The sequence below is a fragment of the Erithacus rubecula genome (genome assembly GCF_903797595.1).
Source record: "Erithacus rubecula genome assembly, chromosome: 4".
In the NCBI taxonomy this organism is placed as follows: domain Eukaryota; kingdom Metazoa; phylum Chordata; class Aves; order Passeriformes; family Muscicapidae; genus Erithacus; species Erithacus rubecula.
This window is the reverse complement of record NC_136686.1, coordinates 33681282-33701912: the sequence shown is the minus strand read 5'-3', so window position 1 is coordinate 33701912 and position 20631 is coordinate 33681282. Positions and strand designations below refer to the sequence as shown.

At 50.8% G+C, this 20631-nt stretch overlaps 1 protein-coding gene across 2 annotated transcripts; it reads right to left on the bottom strand.

The window, feature by feature from the left end:
- Positions 1-10995: 10995 nt before the first annotated feature.
- On the bottom strand, positions 10996-19845 carry C1QTNF6 (C1q and TNF related 6). Of its 2 annotated transcripts, none has more exons than XM_079303340.1 (3): positions 19589-19845; positions 15555-15792; positions 10996-13995 (listed from the first exon to the last, which is right to left on the bottom strand). In XM_079303340.1, exons 2-3 carry the CDS (start codon positions 15784-15786, stop codon positions 13448-13450), a joined length of 780 nt encoding a protein of 259 aa, XP_079159466.1. In that variant the 5' UTR covers positions 15787-15792; positions 19589-19845; the 3' UTR covers positions 10996-13447. The 2 variants fall into 2 exon arrangements, with proteins under 2 accessions (XP_079159466.1, XP_079159467.1); XM_079303341.1 differs by lacking the exon at positions 19589-19845 and adding an exon at positions 16647-16808.
- Between the last annotated feature and the right edge of the window lie 786 nt (positions 19846-20631).

Below are 20631 nucleotides of genomic sequence, written 5' to 3'. Positions count from 1 at the left end.
GTCAGATGTTAGACATTCTGTGACCAGTCTCAAACCATTGCTGGGAGGCAAAAGGGAGAGCAAAAAGGACCTCTTGGGATACTGGCAAGACTCGTAACTTCCTCTTTTAGACACCCAAATGGATCACTCATATTGCTCTCAGGGTCTGCACCAGTTTACAGATCACTTCAAAACTGGGGACAGGAATCTGTCTACAGTAGAAATACCATGAATCACTTTGTGAGAAATAGCTGGAGTTGATGACCTGGGCAGCACCTGAATGAAAGCAGACATCACTGCCCCAGTTTTAGAGGATCCATGCTGGGTCCCAGTGGCTCTGGAACCGGGTCAATGCTCTGTGTGAACAAGTTTGAGGCACACCCTCACACTTACAGATGGTGTGACACCACAAGAACACCCATCCCACTGCCTCCCTACCCAGCCAAACACCCTGCTCACTCCACAGAAGGAAGAACCACCCCCTCTGACCCAAGCCTTGCAGCTACTCCAGCCAGGCAATTCTTCCCTACAGTGCCTGTTTGGCATGGCTTGTCCATTCAACAGGCCAGACAAACATGTAAAAAATATTTCCACCTTCTTCCAAAGCTTCCTACGCCCTCACCTTTGCAGACACATAGCCCCCTTCTTTGCCTTCACATCCCAAGCCAAGGCAGATGTACAAATTAAAATCCATAGCCTGATGGTTGCCTGGTTCACAGATAGACACGGACCTGCAAACGTGTCCACACACCCCTCTCTCTTTTCCATACAGAAATAGAATTCTCTGAAGCGCAGCTCATCACGTTTCCTGTCTGGTCTGGACTGCACAGTGATGGCCACTGGTGTGAGGCCAGATGAGGAGAGTCTCCTTTGCATGTACAGTGGCCACCACACTCGGTGCTCCTCATCTTTCTCTTCTGGTGCAGCTCAAGGCCCAAGCTCAGCTTTGGCAAGAAGGTTTTGCTGACCAAAAGTTGCCAGAGGCTAATCACAAGTCTCCAGCCAGTTCCAGTTTGAGGTCTCTCTAAACCTAGAAGATGTGTCCTAGTTTAACAACAAAGGGATCTTGGATTCACTTGAATGCATCTGAAAACTCTTGGCATGGCCAGGCTCGGGGAGGACAACTAGGGAATCAAAACCAGCCAGCCTCTGCTGATGAGGAGCAGGGGAGAGGATGTTGCAGCTGCAATGGATCATTCATGTTAACCATTACTTTTCCTGTTTATCCTTCAGGCTAGAGAAACCTACGCCTTCCTTAAGACCAGAGATCACTTTGGGAAGGCAAGCGCACGAAGCACAGGTTTTTAATTGTTCCGTTTATCAAGGAAAAACTCCACTGATTCCCTTTTTGCCCTATTTTTTAAAAATTATTTTTAATTTATTTATTTTTTTAATGCATAAAATTCATATGAGGTTGATTATGCACTATGGTTCCTGTGGAAGAGGAAAACTTAACATGCAGTCAACACCTATAGGAGATGGGTGGCTGATGCAGTTGGAAATAAGGATTTGTGTGATCAGCTGCCTCTCTGGAGACCTATCTTTTCCTAGATGTGTTTCTCTACAATAGGTTCTTGTGCAGATTTTCTGCCATCTAGTAAGGACAGATGACACATTGAAGACTTTCCCATGACAAGTCCCAGTGGAAAACAAGCACTCCTCCATCAAGATGCCCTTGCTCTGTAAGGGATATACCTCTTTGTCAAGGGCAACTGGAATTGATTGACTTCCAAAACAGTGAAGGGAGGGGAAACAATCCAATGGATCAGCTACAGCCATCCAAACCTCGATGTGTGGAGACAAACTCTCTCAGCATATTTTCCTTGAAAACACAGTTTTAAATGTATTGAAGCAACAACTGTGTGGCATAAATAAGAGAGGATTTCCTCCAGAGACATGATAATGGCATTATGTCCAGACCCCACCTGGCACGTGTAAATTACGCTTGCTATCAGCACAATTTTTGAACTTGATTGCCCAACATGTTTTGCTACTGAGAATGTTGCACTTTTTATCTCCTTCACACTAATGTTGTTAGGAATTGTGCCATTTGTAGTGTGAGAAGCCAAACAAAACCACATTGTCAGCAACACAGGCGAGGTGTTCTTGTCTTTACCTTCCTGTCCCATAATGGTAACTGAGATGGGTAAACTCAGCAGTCAGTGTTGCTGTTCAGTGTTAAAGTGGCAGGTAAAAGTGTGATGATGGAGGTTTAGTTAAAGGTGTTGTTTGGTCCAGACTGGTTTCAGGGGCAGCATAAGTTGAAAAAACACTCAAGACTGAGGCATATACTTACGCACAAGACTTTTTACCCTCACGCTGCTTTTCGTTAGAGAAGTGCTGCTGAAGCTGCTCATTTTCAGTTGTGTGTCCACTGAGAGTCTCTGCAAAATGGCAAAGGTGAATAGGGGAACAGACACAGAGAAGAAGTGTGAAAGGCAAAAGTGTTTTTGAAATTAGCCCAAGATTCGTCAGCTCATCACGTTCATTGGGGTGGGGACATGCCTTCCCTTTGCTGGCTCTCAGTGGGACCAGAGTGCCAGGCTAACTGGGGTGCCTTGCAAACTGCCCAGCCCACTGGGGTGAGCTCAGTGGAGGGCTCAGCAGATGCATCTCGGTGTCCTGTCCCCACTGCCCTCTGGAATGGAGCAGTGGGAAGGGCACAGAGCCAGCAGGAGGTGAAGGGATGAGGACAGAGAGGCCCTGATGGCCACTAATGTTCACTTTAGGATACACTGTGAAGGATACACAGGATACACTGTGAAGGTCTCTAGAAGCTCTGCAAGCTATTTCTGGTACTTTCCAAATAATGTTGTTTTAACTATAACCTTTGCATTGAATTTCCTGCCAATCGTATGCGTGCGCTTCTCAAAACTGTGCTGTTGTTCTACATCTGCAGCTATTTTCCCCTTAAACTGTGGTTCTACTCCGAAAAATGTCTGTAAAAATGGCCTTGTGGGAAACCACTGCTCAGTGTATAAGTGAGGTCTTTATTGAATTTGTTCACATTACAAGCCTATAAAAGGCTTTACTTTGTATCAAAACACACACTTGGGTTGATGTGAGAGGGAGGCTTTTTTCCCTCCTGCTCCATCATTCCTAGAGATATTGCTGCTACAGGATAAACACTGCCCTCAGGTTAATCTCCATCACTGTGTTTAAGTGGAGAGGCACTTAAGCAATGGAGTTTAATATTTGGAATTGGGTACCACAGTGGAGTAACAATGCTGGGCAGCAAGTACTAAGCCTACCTACAGAGCAGACAATATGCCTGCATTTCTTTACTTCCAAATTCTGCCTTACAGAGTGCCCTTATAGACATGCTTGATACAGGCAGCAGACATCAAATATACCCATGAATACACAAAATATTCGAATGCAGGGATTCCCTAGCCCTGTAGGCTATAGAAGAACATGGACAAAAGCAGTAGGAGGTTGAGGTATTCACAAGCACTTTCACTCGAGACAAGTCAGAGACCAGAGGTAGGAGGTGATGGAGGAGGTGTTCATTTTCGCTCCTTGACAGTGATGGTCACAGCCCCAGAGAAGTGGGGGGAAAAGGGTGGGAGGGAGAGCATGCTACTTTCAAGCAGTTTCTCTCAGCCTGCCTGGCTGTGAACACTCTGCATGATCTCTTGAGGAGGAGCACGGGACAATCACGAGATGCCCCTGCTTGAGACCTGAGCCCTGGTTCCTCATTATGTTTGGGTTGAACTAGACAGTGTCAGGGCTTTGGCTGGAGGGGCTGGAGCCCAGCAGCAGAGCCAAGCTTTAAGAGAGCTCCTAGGAGTGGATGCCTGTCTTCCTGATGAGTGCTAAAAGGGCTGTTCAGACCCAGAGCCCCTCCCTAGAGACACTCAAGGAAGACCTGGGCTGTCACCCTGGGCCTGGCTCAGCAGCATGAAGCAAGGCCAGTGCCTCCACCCTTGTCTGAGCCTGTGGGCATGGTGTCTGAGGTCCAGCAGGCATTTGAGCCACAGCAGTGTGGCAAGTGATCTCTGTCAGCTTGATCGTGGTGCCTGTGTACGCAGATGGTCTTCTTCTGGCACACTGCAGTGGAAAACTCAGCAGTGGGAACTGGAAGGAAGGTACATACCCACGGGACTATCAGTGTGTTTGTACAGCTCTCACATCCTCTCTGAGTCTCAATTTCCACAGCACAGAAAGGGACGTAAAGGACACCTTCCCTTCTTCTTCAAAAACAGATTCACAGAGCAGGCTCTGGGTCTTGCACCACACCCATGTGTCCCCTGCCCAGGTCTGTAGGACCATAATTGACTTCTAATACTTAAATCTGCCTCTGCAAGTCCCTGAGGATTATCCTGACATTGAACACTGAGGATACATGGCCAGACTGCCTACAGAATTTGCTCACAGATCTATATTGAAGATGGATTGCCTGTGCAAGTGATATGTTCTACAAGAAGGCAGCACTGGACTCAGAGAACAGCCTTACATCAACTCTATGCCCATGCAAGGTAATGAGCTGAGTGCTGGCTGATTTGCTATTCAGCATCAGCAGCTGCTCTTGTCCTTGGGGGAAATCATTACCTTATTACCTGGGCAGTCTTGGAGAGATAAAGCCCTGCTCTGTTTTTCAGCCTGTCAATGTGTTACATCTCTCTCTATTTGACGTTAGGGGGTACAAATGCTTGACAAGCCTAATATGAAGCAATGACAGCTTCCAGACCTAATAAATTGAGAAGAATTTAAGGATTTATTGTACATTTAAAATTGCTTGAAGGCAAGACACAATACTGTAAGAAGATTCTTGAGAATAAACCCTCAGGTATTTTGATTATCAAGGCTTGCTTCCAGTTTAATCACATTTCCCTTCCTTCTCTAGAGGAAAAAAATCATTACAGCCACCACCCCCATTCTGCTCAGAGCTCTCCTTGCTCCTCCATTTCCTTCATCTCTGCCAGAGCAGCTTCTAGAAAGGGAGTTAATTAGACTGTTGATTTTGTTTTAAAATGTGGTTGGTGACAACATGTTTATCCAAGGGCCAACCCCCTACTCCCCCTTAAGCCCTTCCAGGGGTTACTGATTTGTGACTGGAGCAATTATTAACTTTCATGTCATTAAAATGCCTGAACAGAAATTACTTGTTTGGAGGCAGCTTCCTGTCTCCTTACAGCTCACTGCTAAGGAGCTGCATTCCTGTTTCTCCCCTGGGCTCAGCCAGAAGAGCTGTTTTCCCTCTGCTCTGAGGTTTCCTGGGTTCAGCTCTCCCCCCATTTGCCCTCTAATGCTGCTGCTCCCCACCTTGGGAGGCAGAAGGTCTGATGAGAAAGGTCACAGCCAATGCACTTGAGTGCAAGGAATGGAAGGGAAATGTGGGGACCACCTGACCCAAGGACTTGAGGGCACTTCCCTCCCTCGAGGGGTGTCTCACTACCTTGTGAAACAGCTCAGAGCAAAGAGCTCCCCAGCCCTCCTGAGAGCACACCTCTGCCAGGGTTTTAGCTCTGGGATTGCTCCTCTGAGGATTTTCCTCCTATGGAGGCCTCCTCTGAGGTGAGCTGCCTGTAGCAGAGTGGCTCTGTGGCTTGATGAGGCTGCACACAATTGAAAAGACACTTGTGGCTATGGGTAGGTTAGTGGAGACTGCTAACAAGACCCTGGTGAGCACTGCCAGACCATCACTTAGAGGAAAACAAGCACTGTGGACACTACTGTTTTCCTCACTGTGGTCTCTGTAGATGCTCCTTGAGAGATGCAACACAGAGCCCTGTCTGTACCTGCCAAGTTCTTTGCCAAAACACAAAGCCCAAGCTGCAGCTCACCTCATCTCCTCCATAGGCTGTGCCCCTATTTGGGAAATGGGATGTATATGTCTCAGGGAAAATGGGACTTGGTTCACTGTGAGAAAACCACACAGGATTGAACTTTGCTCCTCTTGTCTTCCTGACTGACACACAGGCAGGTGAAAATGTCATTTTGCGTATCACCATTCCCTGCTGCTCTGGTAGCTCCCTCATGAGAGGCAGGAAAGGGCACAGAGCATTGAAGCAGCCCATAATTTCACCTCCCTCTCCCTGCAGCTGCACAGAGCTGTTGCACAGGTCTGGGAGGGCTATTTTAGGCAGGTGCTGTGCCCTGCAGTTGGGGCAGGCTGCGGGGAAGGTCCATGGGGGCACTGCCCTGTGCTTGCACCTGAGCACACATTCGTGCACACAAACACACACACAGAGCACAGTTCAGGCCCAGTGGGGAAGCATGAGGGCATCAAGCACTTGGCTGCACTGGAATGCTTACCCTGGAAGCAAGCCAAGGACAGCACGTGTCTGCAGGCACCAGGGTCCCTTCTCTTAGCCACTGCCTGCTTAGGTGAGGCTTTAATTCTAATAGGAAACACAGACTGTTGCTTTTATGTTTCAAGGATGAGAGTGCCACCATATTTCTCCAGTGCACCATAAAGCATCCCCCCCTTTCTTGCTGCTTTCCCCACCCTCCTTGCAGGCAGCAGGTCCCTTCATCAGAGATGCTCAGAGCTCAGATGGAAGATGGCTGGTGAAAAGGTCTGCTCAGGGTTTTTATCCTTTTGGCCTTGGAAATGATGCTGTCAGGCTGGTGCAGCACCTCTCCCTCCTTCCCCCTCGCTGGCTGAGCCCCCGTGGCTGGGGGGGAAGAGCGTGGGCGGTGGAAGGAGCTGTGGTCCCCAGATGTGTGAATTGCTGCCGAGCAGCAGCAGCAGCATGGACAAACCGCAGCTCAGCTGAGAGCCATCGCCGTGGGCTTTCGTCACTGACCTTTTCCTCTGTCCCACCTGCCCTCCCACTGCTGCCCCTGCCCTCTGCACTCCCCTCTGCACAGTGCTCTGAAATGCTGAGGAGGACTGGCAGGGAATGGAGGGGAGGAGGGGGGAGTAAAAAAAAAACAAAAGAAGACCTGCAGCAAAGAGAAGGTTGTGCATTCATCCTCTCTGCATTTCCTCCTGAAATGCCCAGGTTCCCATCCTGCAGGAAAAGAGAGTCGTGGGCTGAGCCAACTCACTACTGTCCCTGCCTGGTCTACCCATTAAACTGAAGGATCAGATGTTCTGCCTCCATGGCTGGCAGGATTGAGGGATGAGGGAGGATGTCTGAGGGTCAGGGGAGTGCTTCAGTGTCAGCCATATAATGAACAAATAGAACTTTTTAAAAAAATAATTTAAAATCATGTGGTACATCTGTAAAAGCAAGCATAATTCTCTTAGACTAAAACTATTCCACCAGCATACCACACAGAAAAGTGGGAGTTGAGGCAAAGCAAGGGCTTGGGAAGTGTTTTGGATTGTGTATGTAATAGAAATCCTGTGGACTCTTGACCCTAAAGATCTGCTGAACTGCTGCTGTGGCTGCAGGTGACAGTTTAGTTGCCTGGAATGTCCTTCCTAGTGATCTGTCCCATTCCACTATTTCAGGGGAAGAATTAAGGACATGTGGGGAGAAAAGAACTGTCTGCAGGGGTGAATGTGAGAATGCCACAAGCCCAGAAAAGCATGGAGGAAACAGAATGCAGTGACCATCATGCACCCCATGGAAGATGCTTCCTCTAGGGCATTGTTGTGTCAAACACCTGGGAGGTGATCAGGGCTTCAGAGCAGGGGACCAGAACAGTGAAAATGATGCCTGCAGGATGTGTGCTAGTTAGACAAGAGACCTATTGTCCTCCTTCTTCTCCCTGGACCATTCCTTTCTCTGGCTGAGGAAGCATTGCATCTGTCCTCAGTATCCCCTGTGAGGTTTGGGCACACCTGCCCCATCAGGGGTGCACTGCAGCTCACACCCTCAATGGAGGCACCCCTGCACTGCTCCATCCTCACCCACACTGCCAACGGGTGCAAGTGTGCTAAAATAACCAAGACAAAACACAGGCTCCTGCCTCCCACCCACCCAGGGCTCTATTTACAGCCCTCCAGGTAGATGGGGAGTTCCCTGCTTCTTAGCTTCTCCAAGCCAAGATCTCAGCATTCTGCTCCCATTTTAATTGTTACAAACAGACTGGGATTAGTGGGAAGTTTTGCAATAACTCCCAGGTCATTTGTGAGTTAAGTGACAGAAACTCAAGAGGCTGGGTGGTCTGTGGAACAAGAAACTGTCAGAAGCCTTTGATTTAAACTTTCTGCCCTGACCCTCACTGTGGTGTAACTGCAAGGCAAGAGATCACAGAGAGCTCGTGGGTGAAGGAGAAGGTGTTTCATTAGATGAGGGAGCTGTGCCTGTACCAAAGAGACCTGGAGCCCAGCACCCTCTGCCCACCTGCTGATAGCATCAGCAGAGCGAGCCAGGCTTGCAAAGGGCGGCAGTTTCCGCTGGCAGGAAGGTGAGAGATGTCCATGAGAGGTCGGTGTGTGGGCACAGGTGTGTGGGTGCCACAGCAGAGCGTGCCCTGAGCTGGCCTCTGAAGCCTGGCACGACTGGGCCAGTGCCTGTTTGCCACTGTGGTCAGAGAAGGGCCACACCACACGAGGCAGTGGAACAATTGTCCTCAAATGCAGCTGTGCCCAGCACCCACACAGCCATGAGCAGGGTCCACATCCAGCCCTTCAAGCTCTGTGGCAGCTCCCAGCCAGCAATGGGAAAGGGAAGCTGAGGAAAAGGAGATCTGGGCAGGCTGAATGCACTGCTGGCATCTGGCTGCCATGTGCTAGATGGAGGGAGGTGGCAGCTCTGCTTGTGGCACTGGGTGATGCTGGCTGGGGTGTTGCATTCCCCTCTCCCTCCCTGGACACTGGGATGTGAACAAGGCTGAAGAGAGAGTGAAGCAGATTGTCTGGGTGCTTTGGGAGAGGAGGAAGGACAGCAGCTGTGCACAGGGAAAACCTACTACAGTACAAAGTGGCAGCCCCTGAATAGTGCACTGATGTAGGGCAGACCTTGCACCACAGATGGCAGCTGAGGCAAGGCCAGAGACACTCCTTGTGACTGCCCCTGCTGTGACAAAGGCTCTGAGGGGATGTGGAGCCAGGTCCTTTCTTGTGTCCCTGCTCTCCCTGGTGCATTGGGTGCAGGCACATCCACCTGTGCCCACCTGCAGGGTCAAAGGTCTCCTTCATACTCTTCTTGCCCTGCTTCTCTCTTCTCCTTTCCCACAGCTATCACAGGGCAAGGAGCTATTGCAGGGCTTTTAGCTCCTCCTGGCTTGTCCCTGGCATGTGCTTTTTTTCCCAGAGACAGCACCATATCCTGCCCTTCACATCTTCCCTCCCACTCCCTTCCTTTCCCATCAGCAAGACCAGGGACCTGCAGCAAGACAGTTTTAGGGACAGATGCCTTGAACAAACTTCAGACACATCCACAGAGACCTTTGCAGCAGAGTCTGGACCACTCTGGGAAATACAGGCACAGCTCCAGGGGCAGTGCTGTATCTGTGCATTCCAGATTTGCCCAGGACAGAGATACTGCCTGTCACCAACCCCTGAATCACATTCCACAGGGCAGCTCCATTGCATGATAAAAGCCACAGGCCTGGGGTGAATGAATGAATGGATAGATGAATGGATGGATGGATGGACTCATGGCCTCCCAGGCACGGGTGCACTCACTGACAGGGCAGCAGGGCTGATCTGACTCATTCCAGACCTTGTTCCTTCAAAGCATTACAGGGTCCAGCTTGCTTGAGCTGAGCCTCACCCACAGCAAGTCCCTGGTCAGGCATCCCTGGTGTGATGGGTGGCAGCAGCTGCAGACCCTGCCTGTCACCATGCATCTTAGCCCCAAGGGATTTGGCTGAGGAGACTCTTCAGGAGGCAAAGCTGAAAGGTTGAATCTTAGAATACATTTCTTGAAGACCTGGCTACACATTTCCGGCTCCCCCTCCTCCCTCCCTCCCTTTTTGTAAGTGTGACAAAGTCACTTGCAATCTGCCAGCATCTCACCTCAAGGAATAGAAACATGCACAAACACAATCACTACACTTCCTCAGGACACATTTTTATCTGCATCCTCAGAAGTAAATAAAAATGAGAAGAAGGCTGGGCTCTGACCTGACAGAGTATTGCAGCTACTAGATATATATATAGCCCGTGCTTTGGGCCTGCAGGGATGTGTGTGATTATGTATTCCACCCTTTGCCAAATGAGGTGTCTGGTACCCATCAAACCACAGAAGAAACTATGTGAAGGCAAATTAAACTCAAAACAGAAGGTCCTATATGGGCACTTTATCTTGTTTTTGGCCAGTCCTTCTACCTCAGCAGAAGTCCCCTCAGTCCAAAGATAAGGGAAAAAAAACTCCATGTGTGTCTTTGACTTGGACAGAGACCCCAAAAGGCACGTCCCTGTTCTTAGGATTCCACTCCTTCTGGATCTTTCACTCAAGCCTGCAAGTCTCCAGTCCCTGCTCATGTTTTCCCTTCTCCCTCATCTTTATGAGCAATTGCCACTTGTCTTTCCACCTCTGACCTGAATCTCAGGCCTTTCTCATCACACACAGGACTTCCAAATATGCATGTCCATCTTAACTCTGCAGCTCCCACTCATTCCAATATTAAGAGGAACAAGTCTGCAATCAACAGTTCACTATCCCTCCCACCCTGTACTTCCTGGCCTTCAGGTCTTGGCAGAGAAAACAGAAATGTCATAGGGAAAACAGAAAATGCTTGTGCTTACCAAGTACTTGATAGAAGAATGTGCTAAAACTTTTATAAGATAAAGGGATCTGATCTCCCTTAAGATAACTCCAACATTAACCCAGCCTTTCTCAATATAAACAAGTAGTTGAAGACTACTCCTACAACCTATTGTATCATCCTGAGATTTTTTTTGTAATCTCCAAAGAATCGTTTTTTTGAATATGCTGAAAGCTCTTCCAGCAAAAGGCAAAGGGTTGTCATAATTAGAAATGTTAAAGCAGTAAATATTTTAACATAACAGCTCTTTGCAAAGGAAACAGACACAAGATTGCCAAGGACTACCCAGGGAAATTTCAGAGCTCAGTCTTTGTACCTGTCAATTTCAGGTCAGTGTCTTTTCCATCACATCATTCAGCAATAGCCAGAGCTAGAATGAATAGGTTGGGAGAGAAGAACAGATTTAAGTGCAAAACAACCAAGGAAAAAAGTTTAATACCACTGAAAAAATATATATATATACAAAAGTTCTTGGAGTTTGTCTGGTTTTTGTTACATAAAGCACCATTAATTCCAGAGTACATCACAACTCAGCCTACTACACTTTCCAGAAAGCATCCAATACTCCTGAAATCTGATTTAGCACCAAGGGAATGCCATCTTATTTAGCACCAGCAGCCTGTTCAACACACCCTTTGGTCCCCCTGCCCTCCTCTCTCACGTGCATCAGGCACCCTCTGGCTGCCCATGGGAAGCACAGGAGACCTGTCACCATCATTCAATCACCAAATAGGAAAGGAGGAAGAAGGAAGCTTGTTTATGGAGATATTCAGTGTTAGAGAGGCTTGCTTCTCTTCAGGGAGGCATGGGGCCCTATACACTGTAAATAGACTCTATCTGGGTTGGCAGCCTGTTGAGGAAGAGAGAAAGGGATTCGGTCCTGAGCATCACCTCCAGCTTCCTCTGCTGTCTGAAGTCCTGTCTCTGAGCAATTCCACACACTTGATCTGCTAAGGGAGAGGAAGAAACCCACAGTCTCCTTTAGTTCCCATGATCCTTTCATCACATGTTTCCCTGTGAAAAAACCAGCCTTACCTGATTGAAACTTTGGTTTTTATACCCATTGCCTCATTGACAGTGGTGGGGAGGATCCAGAGAAAGTTCCTGAAACTCACTAGAGTCTGTACAGCTTCCTTAGAAAAGCATGGAGAGTACATAAACCAGGTAAGAGAGAAAATGCCCTGCAATTATTTTAAGGTCAGTTTTAATACTTAGCCTTGATCCCTGTTTCTTTGCTATCCTGGGCTGTGTACCAGACCTAATCTTGTACAATGACACACATTTCTTCTGGGAGAGCCCTGGTTCTCCCAGGTGCTACAGGCAGAGACTGTGGCTCATCAAAAGAACCCGGGTAAGTCTCAAGATTGCATGATCAGTGATGAGCAGAGGAGAAATACCTGTGTTTCTCCTGCTTGTCCTGCCCTGAGACTCAGAAAAGAGACAATTCTTGGCACTGCTGTTTATGGGAGCATCACAACATGTGGAAGTAGGTTTCCTAAAGTGCTGAGCCAGCCTCACCTGCTCTCCCAGGACTGCAGCATCCCCTCCAGAGGGATGAAGTGGGAGCAGTGTGAGACCAATATAAATAGTACTAGAAAACCCAACCACTGGCATTCCTTTCTCACTGCGACATCTCCAACCTGACAGAAAGACCGAGGGTTTGTTTTAGCCACATGCTTTTCTCTGGTGAGTTACTCTGATGAGATTGCCAGAAAAGGGCATGGAGCACAAGGCAGGGAAGCTTTTAACCCTTGGGCAAGATGCTGTAGTGTCACCTCTATCCCTGTTCCATCACAGAGGCAAAGAAGTGGCAGCCTGTCCAGGCTTGGAATTGGTTGAACTGCAATTGCCCCTACAGCCTTGAGATCAAGCCATGAAATAGTGTTCCTTCAACACCAGTGTGGGAGAACCACCTTTAGGAGGACAATGAAAAGGCACCTCTGCCAAAGGAGAGCAGATTTGGGTTCACTCTCTGGATTAGCTTCCCACAGCTGACGAGCCAAGACTGAGTAGCACCCCAGGGGGGTGTGGGAGGGGAGTTTTCAAGGTTTTCTCTCTCTTGTTCTGTACTGATGATCCCTAGTGGGAACAGAATGGTTGCCTCTACTGAGTCATGGGCAGATGCCCATGAAGGGTCTGGTTCTTCACCTCTTTGAGGAGCTAGAGCAGGCACAGAAGAGCACAATCCCACCAGGTCTTGGTTTGCAGCCAGCTTGCACTCTGTGACACAGAGGGGTATCTATGGAAAGCCAGTTTAGAAGGCCAACAGTTTCCTTTTTAGAAGGACAATATCCTCTCTCAACTATATCTTCCTTGTGCTACAGGAGACCATCAGACCCCAGCCTGCTCTCCAGAGTACAGATATCAGAGGTGACATTAAGAGCTTGTTTCAGGCTGCAAAACTGGCATGTCTAGTTGGGATGGAGAGGAGCCAGGACATACCTCCGCAGTGGGGACTTTCTAGCCCTTTCCACAGGAGTCCTTTGTGTATGAAGCCCCAAGGAGGGACACAGGCCCAGGAGCAGCTTTCCTCTTGCTCTAGAACCCTAAATACCAGAGGCAGCTCTCTGGCAGATTGAGAAGAAGCCAATAACCTAAAATGGGGCTATGAGGTGAGGGGCAAGAGGTGGCAGTGCCATGATGTAAAGTGGGCTGATACAGGTCTGGCTACAAGAGAGCGTGAGGTGGGAGCCAGTGTGGCAATTTCACACTCAGTGCCTGAGATTTGACAGGCTCATTTCCAAGTGATTTGCAGTGGTTACGGGCAGTAAAGAGAGAGAGAGAGAAAAAGAGAGAGAGAGGAAAAAGGAAAAGGTCCAAGAGGCTGAGAGGCCCCAAGGAAGAGGAGAGGCAGTTATTCAATGCTGGGCTTGACCAGGTACCCACTGAAGGTGATGTACACATCGACATCGTCGCTGTAAATGGCATTCTCCCTCTCCCTCTTGTAGAGCCTCACCCAGATCTCATCATTCTCCTGCAGCTCCAGCATGAGGCTCTGGCTCTGCATGATGCTGCGGTCGCTGGGCTGGGCGTACAGGATCACCGCCTCCTCCTCGTTGCGCATGACGTGCACGTAGGTCTCCTTGAAGTTCCAGGTGTGCACGTTGAGGCTGAAGAAGTAGAGGCCGCCCACGGCGCAGTAGAACTTGCCATTGAACATGTCGAAGTGGCTGTAGAGGTTGACGAAGACGGTGTCGAAGAGCAGCACCTGGAAGCCCTCGCTGCTGTGCAGCGCTTTCTTGCGCCCCACGGAGAAGGCGGCGTACTGGTGCTTGCAGGGGTCGCCCGCCGTGCCCATCTGTCCTTTGCTGCCTTTCTGGCCCTGGGCACCCCGCTCGCCTCGTGGGCCCTCCTTGCCCCACTTGCCTGGCATGCCAGGCTCCCCCCGGTCTCCTTTCTCTCCTGCGGGAAGAAGCAGAGGATACAGCTGCTGTGTGGTACCAGAAGGGTGGTAGTGGCGGTGAGGAGGCCCGGTGAGCAGGCAGAGGATTGCACAAGAATGGGGCAATGCCAGGAGAAGGGTGACAATACCACTGCTCTTCATGGGAAAGGAGCTAGCAGAGCTCTGGCACTGATTGGAGTCTCTCCCCCAATGAATCCCCTGCTCACCAATGGATACAGCCCTGCTGTAACCTCTCCCTAGGAGACTTCAGCCTCAGAGGGAGCCCAGCAGTCCAAAGTACCATTGACCTCTTCTTCCTCCCCCACACTCCTTTACCCCCAGCACAGCCTTGCCCTCTCACACTCCTCTCTATAAACCAATTAGCCACACAGGATGCACACTGGTCTCACCACAGGCTGGAGAAGGGGAAGAGCTGCTAACACCTGTGGGGGAATATGATTAGGGAGGGACAAAAGGGTGGGTCAGAGGGAAAAGACACAAGCTGGACTGGGCAGATGGAGCACTGCAACTTAGAGTTCACAATACTGGCTTTGAGCATCTTGTATAATTAATACTGCAGTTCTAACCTGGGGTGTGTGCACTGCCCATCACACTCTTGGGCAGGCATCAATACAGACAGAGACCAGCCTCAGAATGTACTTTGTGCATACAGAGAAGAAATGGGACTCAGAGCAGCTTCTAGCACTACATGACAGCATTCAAAATCTGTATCTTGTTCTTTTCCTCCTCTCCATCCCCTGCATGGTATTGAAGGTCCCTCTATGACACCCCACTCCCGTCTAGGCCTCTCTTTGCCCTTCTGAGCTTTGATGTATTGCAGCTACTTCCAGGCAGGGCAGGGAAGGGAGGGCACCTGCCTAGTTAACCCAGACAAACCACAGAGCTACAAGGAGTCTGTGGCAGCATCCAGCTGGGAACAGGCTTTTGCTCACAGCAAAGGCTAAAAGGGGAGTCCTGAAGGGAGGAGCTGATTTAAAATAGAGAACCCTTTCTCGTTAACCAAGCCAGCCACTGCAGGGTGGAATGAGCTGGGAGTCACTGCCAGTTTAACCTGGAGGTGCTTGCAAATAACTCCTGCTTCCCTTTGCCCTCCTCCCTCTCCCAAATGCTCCTGACCCACAGAGCTGCAGGTTTCCCCACAACCTCCCTGGGTGCCAATGCCCTCCAAACAAGCTTATTCTGCAGCTGATAAGGAGTGTTCCTCCCCTCAGACACTACAGGACTCCGTAAGTCTGAGAGAAGGAATGTGTCCTCCCAGCTTGGCAAGAGGCTGTCAGTGTCACTCCTGTGTTAGCAAGGAGGAAGGGTTAGTAGCAAGCAACATCCTGAGAGACAGGGAGCACAGCAGAGATATACACTGACTTCCATCCCCCCAAGCCACTCCTCACCACAGCACAAACCCCCTAAACGCTGGGCACAGTGTGTGTGGTCACTTATCTTCCAGGTTGGCTCCTGGTGGTCTGTTAGCCCAACCAGCATGCCAGCAATCCAGCTGTCACCTCCACTGCAATGCCATCAGTCCCTGAGCCAGCCTTGGCACCCCAGGGCAAAGACTTACCCTTCAGAATGGTGATGTTGATATAGGGACGGACCTCTGGCACTGGGTAGGGAAAGTGGTGGTGGCTGGGAGGGGCTGGTGGGGTATCTGTGGAAGAGTCCAGTGGGTCACAGCAGCGCTTGCAAGCACCAGGGCCTGGTTCTGTGAGGTTGGGCTCATCAGCAGGTGCCCCAAACACAACAAGAGGGAGAAAAAGGAAGGTCAGGGATGTGCACAGGTAGGTTATGTCCATGGTGACCTGGGAAGATAGGAGGAAATGCCAAGAGTGAGGTATAAGAAGGGGAAAGACACAAGGGATGGAAGAGAGATCATGATAAAACATCTCTCTGCGGCTGGAGCCAGGGGTGGGATGGAATGGCAGTGTCCTGTGGAGGGAGCTTACGTGCTTGTTCAAGGCTGCAATCTGAGCAGCAACCACAGGGCCCAAGAGGATGTCCCACGCCCCTCTGTACGGGCCAGTGGGAACCCAGCTCTGACCCTGGGAGAAGGCTTGATGCTGACTAGGCAAACCATCAAAGCCTCCAGAATATTCAGTCCCCAGGCTGGGATAGAGGAAGGAGACAAATCAGAGAATTGTTAAGATTGAAAAAGACCTCTAGGGTCATTGAGTCCAAGCTCAAGAGCTCTTTACCAGAAGCATGCTCTTGTAGGCTGCTCAATCTGTGGGAAGCACTGTAAAAAATTCCCCAGCTCTGCTATCACTGTGTATCACTCTTTATAGGAATCTAACCCCAAAATCCCCACGTGGGCCCGACCCACATCTCTCGGCAGAAATGCCTCTTGTGCTGTGGGCTGGGAACTGAACTTTAGCCCCCTCCTTCCCCCCCAAATCCCCCCATCCCGGGGCTCGGTCCCCTCCCGCCCGTGCCCAGCGGGTTCCCAGGCCAGCCCCAGCACCTTCCCAAGGGACAGCCGGCTCCCCAGCGCAGCCTTCGGGCGGGAGCTGCTCCTCTGCCGAGGGTGCAGGACGCGAGCTCCGCAGCTCGCAGCGAAGTGTGCTTACGAAAGCCAGGCACGCCGAGCAGTGCGAAAGCCCCTCGGCAGCCTGTGCCCCCATCCTGCTGCCTGCCCCGGCCCGGCGCAGCTGCTCACCCCGGGGGCTGCAGGATCCCCTCCGCGCTTCCCAGCCCCTGCTCGGCGGCTCCCCTCTGCCTGCAGGGCAGCCCCCCGGGCCCATGGTTTTAAGGAAGCCGGCTCTTGGCACAGGCGCTGCTCAGCGCTGGCTGGGCGAGCAGGCTGCGCTTGGACCGGCTCCCTCCCCTCTCCTCTCCCTCCCTCTCCTCCCTGGCGCTGGGTGCTCTCCATCCTAACCCGACTTGGGTTTCAGCGTCTTTTTAACTCTTTCCTAGGAAGCGCCTTTCCCTTATACGTGTTGCCGGTTTGGTTTTATTCTCTGCCCTTTCATTTCCAGCAGCACAGGCTGTGCCTTGTGCGAGGGGTGGGCAGCAGCAGGGCGGTGTCCCAGCCTCGGCATCTCAGGATGGACCAGGTAAGGTGCACCAGTGCCAGAGACAGGCAGGATGCTCCAGGATTCTGCCCTCAGTCCTTTGCACTAGTCCCTTGTCCCAGCCATTCACTTGGCCGTGCTCTCTCCCCAGCTGTGCCTGACCCACTCACAGTCCCCAAACCTCATCTTTCGTTTTCTCCTGCATTGTTTTTTTTCTGCACGTCACTGTGGCCTCTTGCCCCAGGCATGATATTTCTACAGGAGGAGCTGCCAACTGGGAGAGGCATCAGTTTTTTCCCTCTCTGGTCATCCCCTCTGCCTGGGCAGAGCCCCAAGCCTTGTGCTCCAGCACGTGTCATCCCCTGGTCATATCCCCTGTTTAGATCCCAGGCCGAGCACTTTGGATGGGAGGGATGTGCCTGCTCTGAAGCAGAGCCTGGCTGCTGGGAGCTGCCTGCCAGCAAAACTGGGGATCTGGAAACAAACCCTGGCTGTGACCATTGTCCCCAGCTTGGCGCCAAGCGGACGAGCTGGTGCCTTCAGGCTAAGCACAATGTGGCTGCACCAGAACATTGGAATGAGGGGCATTTCGGAGGGGAGAGGAATGCAGGGTGGGAGAGACAGGAGATTTTTCTCAAGTCTGTTGGGAAGAGGATTAGAAGATTCCATCCTGCACCAAAACTGACCTGGGTATTTATACCCTGGGTATGTGTGTGGGGGAAGGGGGGGAGTGTGTGCACATACAGACCTTTGGGAGGCAGAAGGAAGGATGGACAACATCTCTGTTCTGCAGGGGTCAGAAATGCCAAGTCAGCACTGTGCCTCCTGCAATTTCCAGGAGGAGCTGCAGAAGGCTCCAAGGTTTCTGAGGGGAATAGGGTTTTGAGTGTGTCTACGTGTGCTGAGACTTTTTTTCCCTGTTTCCCTTCTCCCATTTGTTTGGTTTAGGAATGGGAGGCCCCGCTTCCCAGAGAGTGGCTGGCGTTTGGCAGGACCCCAGAACCACTGGAGAAGCAAGCGGAAAACTCTGGGAAAATATGTGCTGTGAGCTGGGGGAAGGGAGGAATGGGGGCTGGGAGGCCCAGAGATATTCTCAGGCTGCCTGTCAGCCTGGAGCTCAATGAGCATGGAGTGCACATGCCTTCCAGCTGGGGCAGGAAGAGGATGGAGAAATTTACTGCTCAGAGCATGAGCTCCTCACCAGGCTCCAGTACTGACATGAAATCCAATCCACTGCAAGTTGGCTACGTTTGTCTGTGCCTCAGTTTCCCCTTTTGGGAAAGGAGAGGGGAGGAATGTTAGGGCAATACTTCTTGCTAATGGAACCTAAGCAGCTGACAGAAGAGGAGTTTTGTGATCAGTTGTGTTGTCTACTCGTGGCAGCTGCTGGTAGGAATTTTGGCAGCTGAGAGTACTATTAAAGGCACGTAAATTTTCTGGGGTGCATGAGAGACTGATACTGAAGACAAAGTTCCTCTCTGTCTCAAAAAAGCTTCTGCAGTGCCTCTCTCAGGTTTTCCTGCCTGGCTTATTTCCAAACATGACATTACCCACTTTTGCAGTTCTTGGCCTTATGCCTGGGCTCTTCCACCTTTCCAAGGGAAACAGGTAGCAGGGAGACCATTGTCCTCATTTCCGTCCCACATTTCCATCTGCACTCCTGAGCTGCTCACAGTCAAGCAGATGTTCTTCATGGGGGACCTCATCAGCTGGGGCTTTGCCTGTGTCTCATCTGACTGCAAGAACAGCTCACATTGGGGAGCGAGCAGGACTCTGTATTTAATGTCTCATTTGGGCTGAATAGGGACCTGCCAGCAGCCAGCAAACAAATGCTCTGCTGGCATTGCCCAGCTGGGCAGAAGTTCATGCCAGTAAAGACAATTTTGCTAGGGCAATATTGCTCTGCTCCCTGAAGGGAACGGCGTGTACCAGAAATATTTTGCCAGGGCAGCCACATTTGCAGGAGATTTTGAGAATTCTACCCAGTAAACTTGTGCCAGCCATGCTCAAAGTGCAGTCCAAGCCTGAGGGCACCTTGTGTGCCCAACAATCTTCACTCTACCTCATCACACACTTTGCCTTGGAGGCAGCCCAGGGAAGCACTGTCCAGATTATACTGCAACAATCCCTGCTCAAAAGCAGCTGTTTCCTCCTTCTCCATTTCCTCTCTTTTCCTGTATCACTACAACACTGGCAAAGTAGGGGGATAAAGACTGTCCCTGCCTCACTGTCTGCATCCATCCTATCACACCTCTCTACCACAGGTATGGAGAGGGAAATTGATGTTCTCTCTCCTCTCTAGCCCCTGTGTACGGCTCAACTCCCCTGCAGCACACGTGGATCATCTGCCCTGTTGCACATACACACACACACATCCATGCACAAACACTCACCCTTCACAGCTCCTCCCTCACCAAACCTCCAGAGTGAAGGCATCATTTGCACCAAGAGGCAGAGCCCCTTCTCTTCCCCTTGCTGACTGCTTCTCCTCCACCTCAGCTGCCTTTCCTTCCCCATGCTCCCCACTCCTCTGCTCCTAATCTTGCAGAGCACCACAAGCCGGGAGGGGAAGCGGAGCACCTCTTACCTCCGCTCCCCTCCGCAGGGGTCCCGCGTGGAGTTTGTGTCCTATATCCTGTATCCTGTATCCAGTATCCAGTATCCTGTATCCTCAGCTGCTCCTGGTCAGCAGTGCAGGAGGGAGGGAGGGAGGGCCGGCAGGGCCCAGCTGACTCCAGCCAGATGCTCGCCAAGTGCTCTTATGTAATTACTGTCTTTTCCATCCTGCCTCCAAGGCCTTTGTGAGTGCCTTCCCTCCTGCTCTGGCCCGTGTCAGACTTGGCTCTCCCTCCCTCACTCCCTTCTTCCCTCCCTTCCTCCCTCCCTTCTTCCACCCACCCTGCACAACATCGCGATTTGCTCAGCTCAACAGCTGATTCCTTCTGGAAGCAAAGTTCAGGCTTTTGGCTACTGCTGTTACTACCCTTGGAGAGAAAGCTCACGTGTGTTTCAAGAGCTGGGATGGGATGAGCAGCACTGCTCTGCACTTGCCTCCTCTCCATCACAGCCTGACTGCTCCTGGGTACCTTAGTCTTGCCCTCCACAGTGCCTGTAAATGGGGAGGGGTTCACCTGAGTCATGAAAAGGTGGCGATGTGGTTTTTGCTTCAGCAATTTGTGGTGCCCTCAGGTTATCCTGTAACAGCAGCTGTCACTCTGCTGTACCAGGATCACTGATCATCTCTGGCCAGGCAGCAGAGGAGGCTGGAAAGAATAGATGACCTTTAAAGGTCCCTTCAAGCCCAAACTATTCTGTGGTTCTATGATTAGATGAATCTTTTCCAGCCTGTGGACTCCATGTCTGTGAACAGGGCTTGTGCAACAGCCAGCTCTTGTTACTCAACAGCACCAGCATGGTACAAAAGCACTGGCTCAGAATACTTTCTGTGTCTCTAAGGATGGGCAGACCTATTAGATGTCAGCTGCATGACTACATTTCTCTTTAGACTTCTGCCCATGTCGGGCCTTGGCCAAGCAGAAATCAGAACTGACACATTCCCTGGCTTTATGAGGGCTGCTGCTGAGTTTGAAGGCACTTCTGCCAGCAGGGATTTCTGCTGTGTGCTGCTTG